Genomic DNA, 7,533 nt, shown 5'->3' with positions numbered 1-7,533 from the left:
ATAGAGGCTTCTCGAGTCATACAACTTATACTATTATGTCCATACTTTTTCTTTGTTAATTCTCTTGTTTCTCTCTCTTCCCCATCTTCAAATAAACCCTTGTCACTCTTTCTTTCGTTTTTTCTTTTATTTATTTATTTATTTTATTTTTATGTGTTTGAGAAAAGGTGACCATTATTAAACAACACGTTTGGTTCATATCAAAATGATTTTTTAGAAATGATTTTTTCAGAAAATAACTAATTTCTCACGTTTGGTTCGTCACAATAGAAAGAACTCGTTTTTACCTATGAAAATAATTTTCCCAAAATCTAAGAAAATGGAACCATACCTATGTAAGTATGATCGCAGATTATTTTAAAACAAGCAGGGGTAGGGGTGTAAATAAGGCTGCTAACGGGGCGGCTGGCCCGAGGCTCGGCAAAGCCCGAAACTACTTTGGCCCACCCCGTCCCCGAATACATACTATCAAAGCCTGATCGCGCCCAAACCAACCAAAAAAGAATATATTGGGCCTAGGCATGGTATGGCCCATTAAGGAGTCTCCCCTTTTTATTTATTTTTTTATTTCTCTTCAAACTTTTTTGTTTGAAGTACGCTAAAAATATCTTTTAGAATAATTTTTAAAATATTGGGTTTCTAGAGAGAGAAAGAGATATTGATTTTTTAGAGAGAGAAATATTGGGATTTTAGATAGAGAAATAGATATTAGTTTATAGAAAGAGAATATATTGGGTTTTTAGAGAGAGAACGAGATGGATTTTTAGAGAGAGAAATATAATTTGGATTTCTATAGAGAGAAATAGAACTTGGATTTCTAGCGAGAAAAAGAGATATTGGGTTTCTAGAGAGAGTGATGGTTTTTTGATAAAGAAAGAGATTGGGTTTCATAAAAAAGAAAATAGGTTTTTAGATAGAGAAAGATAGATTGGGTTTCTATAGAGAGAGAATGCGTTTTAGAGCGAGCAAGAGAGATTGGGTTTCTAGAGAGAGAATGAGGTTTAAAGAGAGCAAAAGAGACTGGTTTTTAGAGAGATATTGGTTTCTCGAGAGAGAATGAATTGTTAGAGAGAGAAATAGATATTGAGTTTCTAGAGAGAGAGAATAAATTTTTAAAGAGAAAGATAGATTGGATTGTTGAGAGAATGATTTTTTAGAGAGAGAAATAGATAATGGGATTTAAGATAGAGAAAGAGAGATTGAGTTCTAGAGAGAGGGTGGGTTTTTGGAGAGAGAGATTGAATTTTTAGAGCGAGAGGATGGCTTTTAGAGAGAGATTGGGTTTCTAAAGAGAGATAATAGTTTTTAAAGAGAAAGAGAAATTGGGTTTTTAGAAAGAGAAATATATATTAGAATTTTAGAGAGAGAAAGAGCGAATGAGTTTTTAAAAAGAGATATTGGGTTTCTAGAGAGAGAATATGTTTTAGAGAGATAAAGAGATTGTATTGCTAGAGAGGGAATTGGTTTTTAGAGAGAGATTAGGTATTTAGAGATAATGTGTTTTTAGAGAAAGAAAGAGATTGGATTTTTAGAGCAAGAGAATAGGTTTTTAGAAAATGTTTTTTAAAGAGAGATATATCTAGTTTCAAGAGAGAGGTTAGTTTTTTAGAGAGAGAAAAAATTTGGGTTTTTAGAGATAGAATATGTTTTTAGAGAAAGAAAGAGAATGAGTTTTTAGAAAGAGAAACAGATAATGAGTATTTAGAGAGGGAAAGATAATGAAATTTTAGAAAGAGAGAGAGATTGTATTTCTAGAGAGATAATGGGTTTTTAGAGAGAGATTGAGTTTCTTGAGAGAGAGAATGGCTTTTTAAAGAGAAAGATTGGGTTTTTAGAGATAAAAAGATAATGAGTTTTTAGAAAGACAAAGAGAGATTGGGTTTATATATATATATATAGAGAGAGAGAATGGGTTTTTAGAGAGATAAAAATTTGGATTTTTAGAAAGGATAAGAAAGATTTGGTTTTTAGAGAGAGATTGGGTTTCTATCGAGATGATAGGTTTTAGAGAGAGCGATTGGATTTTTAGAAAGATAGATTGGATTTTTAGAGCGAAAAAGAGATATTGGATTTCTAGAGAGAAATAATAGCTTACATTCCAAATTCCAAGATGGTAGATTCATAGTAAACCTTGATAGTATTACTAAACATGAAAGATAAAAAAAAAAAGAAGTGAAATGTAAATCTAAGAAATTTATTTCCTACAAAAAAACTAGTCCATACGAACCAAACTTGCCCCAAGATAATGAAAGTGACGAGGTGAAGAAAAACAAAAGAAAAAGAGAGAAAAAAAAAAGGAGAGGAAAGAGAAGGGGAGAAAAAGAAAGATGGGAGATCCTTGGTCCTAGTCAAGAGGTGGATTGTCTCTCTTATTCTTTCCTCCTTCGCTTTCGCTGTCTTCCCCATTTCCAAATAAACCCTCGCCTCTTTCTACTCTCCCTTCTCCCTTTTCTCTCGGTTCATCATTACTAGAAGAAAAAAGTTTATATAAGGATGCTACCTTATAACGTAGAACTACGAATGCCGCTCAAAAACCCATCGAAAAAGATAGTTTTAATGTTCAAAAAATCTTTTGATTGATCATCTCGACGTCGAGATGTATGACTATGAAAAATAAAAAGATTTTAAGTTTAATAAATAGTGCATTTTACAACATATTATCTGTACCGTTTATTTTCAAGATTTTTATATGTTTATAAATCTACTTGATTTTAACTATTTTTTAAATTTAAAATTTTATAATTAGGTGTAAAAATAGATTTTGAGATAATCATAAGAACATTTTATATCAAAATTATATACCACGATAAAAATTGAGGGTACACCTTACCTCTACAACTTTCCTCTCTTCCTGTTTCCTAATGAGGTGGACCAGGTGGTGAATAGAGTAACAAATACAGGGATCAGAAAGGCCCCTCGTACCATCACCATGAATACAATATGGCTAATTGTGATTTCCCTTAATAAGGACTGCATTTTCCCTCTACCCAGCTTCATGATCATTTTTGTGCTCGAATTTTGGATTCTTTATCCCATAGAGTTAGTAAAAAATGCTTGCCACAGTTTCTCCTGAGCCACTATGACTTCTAACCTAGCTAAGGGTGGCAACGGCGAACTGGATCCAAATTCAACAGACCCGGACCTAGACGTGAAAATATAGCGTAGGACCAGGACGCGTCTCGATCGGACCCGACCTAAAACTTTAAACATGTATTTATTTAGCTATATTAAAATATATTTCATTTATTGAGACCCGAAAAATATTATTGGACCCAGACCCTATTAGATTTGAATAGTATTCGAGTCCAAGATTTGGACTCAAACCCAAACTCAAGCCGCTACGTACAATTTAATTTTTGGACCTATACCCAGACCCAGATCGGGTCTACCCCTAGACCTAGCATTGCACTATAAGTGGCAAAGTTTTCCTCAGGCTGATGGGAATCTCTTCTTGAATAAATTTATACGACCAACAACAAACATGTAATATTCTCATTGTTACCCTGGTTTCGATTGGGGGCTTGGAAGGTATTGCATCCGAGAGGGCGAATTTGGGTGCAAAAGAGAGAGGGGTGAGCAAAGTGTTGTAGAATTCGTTATGCAAGCTAACAACAGGGATAGTTCTTAAAAGAATGTGTTCAAAGACTCCAACGCACACAATAATACTATGTATTTGAAATTTAAAATACACAGGTCATTCCCTTTTCAGCTAATAGCTTATGTAGTTTCCATCTATGCGATTAGCAAAATCTACCTTATATCCAATTTAAAAATTAGAATTAGGAAAAGGAAAAAGTTTATATAATGTTGCAACCTTAAAATGTTGAACTACGGATGCACCTAAAAAATCTATCGAAAAATGTTGTTTTAATGTTGAAAAACACTACAATTGATATCGAGATGTATGATTATGGAAAATAAAAAGAATTTTGAGTCTTAAAAATAGTGCATCTTACAACACTTTTATCTAGACCGTCCATTTTCAAGATTTGCATATATTTATAGATCTACTTGATTTTAACTATTTTTGGAGTATAAAATTTTATAATTAGATATAAAAATTATATGCTATAATAAAATTTGGAGGTGCATCTTAATTGGATTGTTTAAGGTTGAAACGTTATGGAAACCACACCTTTAGGAAAAGGCCTCCAAATTTTGGCGTATTACATGCATAATCCTTTTGTCCATCTCTTTCTTTCTAAATTTTTTTTTTTTTTTTCTATAAAATTCTAGATGCCTCCCTCTCTTTTTTTAGTGTAAAGCACACCACTAACCCTAAAACTGCATATTTTTACAACCACCTAAAACTGCATATTTTTACAACCACCCACCCAAAGTCAAAAGTAATGTCTTTTAGGATGAAAATACCCCTCCTAACACACATTTCCCACCTCGTCCCTCAATTTTTAAAAGAAAAAGTTTATATAAGGTTGCACCTTATAATGTAGAATTAAAGATACACCTCAAAAATCCATTAGCAAAGGTTGTTTTAATGTTGAAAGCCTTCTAATAGATTACCTCGACATTGAGATGTTTGAATATGAAAAAAAATAAAAATTTGAGGTCTAGAAATAGTGCATATTCAAACACATTATCTCAACCGTTTGTTTTCAAAATTTCATATGTTTATAAATCTATTGATTTTAATCATTTTTGGAGTTTAAAATTTTATAATTAGAAACAAAAATAGATTTTTAGATAATCCTAAAAAAAAATTACACAAAAATTACATGTTTCGATAAATTTAGAGGTGCGTCTTAATTAGATTGTTTAAGATTGCAACCTTATAGAAACCACAACCATTTTTAAATGATTCCAGTCTAGTACAATGTGTCTCATACCAGCATCATTTCAAATTATGTGTCAATTTGGCACAGATTGACTTCATTTTAAACCATTGCCACTTATATAGACTGGATTCATTTTAAACAATGTGTAAGTCCTCATATATTATGCCAGACCGGCACAATATTTGAAATAAAGCCGGTCTATATCAATGGCACATTATTTAAAATAAAAATGGTTAGGCACGCATTGTGATTAATCGGTTTGATTTTTGTCATCCTAAAAGACACTACCTTTTGACTTAAAAGGAGTGCTTGCAAAAATAAACATTTTTTTATATATAGTTGCGAAGTAATTTTTTTTTTGGGGGTATTAAAGCTTTAGTTTTTGGATATGTGAAGTTGGATGGAAATCTCAAATAGAATGCAACTTCTAATATTAAAATTTTGAAGTCAAAGTAACTTTCGATTTCAATATCCAAAGTGATTTAGCACGCCCCAGCCCCCCCGCCCCCCCAGACACACACCTAAAAATGACTTAAAAATAGTATGACTACAAATATTGAAAATTCGAAGTTATTTATACATCATATATTCAATCTACGAGCTAGGAGTTTGGTATAAAAAACAATAGATAAAAAAGATATGCATGCAATATACAAAAATTAAGTGATATTTTTTATAAGAAAAAAGTTTATGTAAGTGTAAGGCACTAAACAATCAAATTAGGGCGCACCTCAAAAATTTCACTAGGAGAGGTTGTTTTGATGATCACATATCCTCAAATTGATCATCTCAACATCATGATGCATGGACATGAAAAAAAATGAATTTCAAGTCTTGGAAATGCTACATCTTATAATGCATTTTTGGACCATCAAGTTTCAAGATTTTCAAGTTTTTATAGATCCGCTCGATCTACACTATTTTTGAAGCTATAAATTTCAAGAAAAGTATAGAATGAGACCATTTACCTTTGATACTAGGTGGTCACATTAATCTTGGCCATTGAATGTGAATTGGGTGGCCGAAACTATTCCATTGACTAAGCTTAAACTTCAAAAAAAATTTTCTCGAACTTTGTGACACATTCAAGCTATCAAGTTTCACATCGGAAGGTTGTAAGTAATTGTGACCACCTTGTATCAAAAGTAAATGGTCTCATTGTATACAATCCCATTTTATAATTAGAGATAAACATATATTTTAAGGCTTTCACAAAAATTTCCAATATTGAAACCACATTTATCTATACTAGTCAAAGATGTATTTTATTTTAATTGTTTAAAGCCTCAGCTTTATACAAACCGCGCCTTTTTTTATAATTACAACTTTTAAATGAGATATACAAGTTATTTCTCTAGGTTTTAACATACAGGCATGTACCTGCGGCCTCACCGTTGCCTCACCTCATATGCCGACCAAATCTACCCTATCACCAAAAGCAATAAGGAATGGGATTTGGCCTTTCAGTGTTGGATTGCATGAACCGGACCGGTAAACCGGCCAAGGGCCAGGTCCAACCCATGAACCGGCCAGTTCACCGGGCCTAATATGGCAAGTCCTAGTCGGGCTAAAAAGTATTTAAAAAAAAACAAAAAATCTTAAAGAAATATAAAAACTATATCTAAGGATAATTTAAAAAAATATACATCCAAATAAAGTTGAAAAGTAGTGAAAAAATGGATTTTAAGAAATCGATATGTGGTAAGGTATTTTAGAAATAATCCAAAAAAGAATATAAAAAAAAAGTAAAATTAAATATTCAGGACCAAAACACTTTCCAAAATGATAAAAAAAAATTACAACCAAATCATTTATTTTTTGGTAATTTATATATATATTTTAATTTTTCTATAAAAACCTGGACCACCTAAACCGGGCAAGACCAACTTGGCGAGTGGCCAGTTTACCCATCTGGTTCCGAGTCAACCGGGCCGGGATGTGGAACCGTGGTCGCTCCACACCCATAAACTCCCACGAAGTGGCTGCCGCCAACCCTTTGTAACCTTCTCAATAAAAAACGAAACCATTAACGCTCACCACCACCTCCTTTCCCCCACTAACTCACGCGCGCACGCACGCACGCACGCACGCACACCCTCGCCTCATCGCATTCTTTCTGCACGCTATATATGCAAAATCCCATCCCCAACCCTATACACACACAGCCCGTCCCCCTCTCTTCTTGAAAGCTCAAAACCTCTTCTCCCCTCTGCTCTAAAAATGGCGAGTCTCCTCGAACTATCCACAACCCTCCTCATCATGGCCTTCCTGAGCAGCTCGGTTGTTGCTCGTCCCCTCCAGCGTGTGGTGCGTCCTCTCGGTCCACTGGTGGGTGCACGATTGCTCGAGGAGGGCAGCATGCTGGAGTGCTGGAACGCGCTGGCGGAGCTGAGCTCATGCTCGGGCGAGATTATATTGTTCTTCATGAATGGTGAGACATATCTCGGGAAGGATTGCTGTAGGGGAGTGCGGGTCATTACGAGGCACTGCTGGCCGTCGATGTTGACATCCGTGGGTTTCACGGCCGAGGAGGGCGATATTCTCAGGGGTTACTGCGATGCTGGCGACGAGGCACCGGCCCCAGAAGTGGTGGCTCCATGAGTTGGTAGCTTGGCTTGGCTTGGCTTGGCTTGGCTTGTTGGGCGTGGTTTTTTTTAGGTATAATGAACCGTTTGGTTCTGGAGTTTGTCTGTGTGGTTGAATATGTAAGCTTGTCACTTTTTTGGTTTTGTTTTGCAAA

General features: G+C 34.6%; 1 protein-coding gene across 1 annotated transcript; it reads left to right on the top strand.

Moving 5' to 3' along the window:
* Positions 1-6,795: 6,795 nt before the first annotated feature.
* Positions 6,796-7,533, top strand: LOC18436868 (egg cell-secreted protein 1.4). The gene has a single exon (XM_006847090.3). It carries the CDS (start codon positions 7,014-7,016, stop codon positions 7,392-7,394), a length of 381 nt encoding a protein of 126 aa, XP_006847153.1. The 5' UTR covers positions 6,796-7,013; the 3' UTR covers positions 7,395-7,533.

Source organism: Amborella trichopoda, chromosome 11 (assembly GCF_054954075.1).
Source record: "Amborella trichopoda isolate Santa Cruz 75 chromosome 11, AtrichopodaSantaCruz75HAP2 v2.0, whole genome shotgun sequence".
In the NCBI taxonomy this organism is placed as follows: Eukaryota; Viridiplantae; Streptophyta; class Magnoliopsida; order Amborellales; family Amborellaceae; genus Amborella; species Amborella trichopoda.
This window is presented reverse-complemented; position numbering and strand designations above follow the sequence as displayed.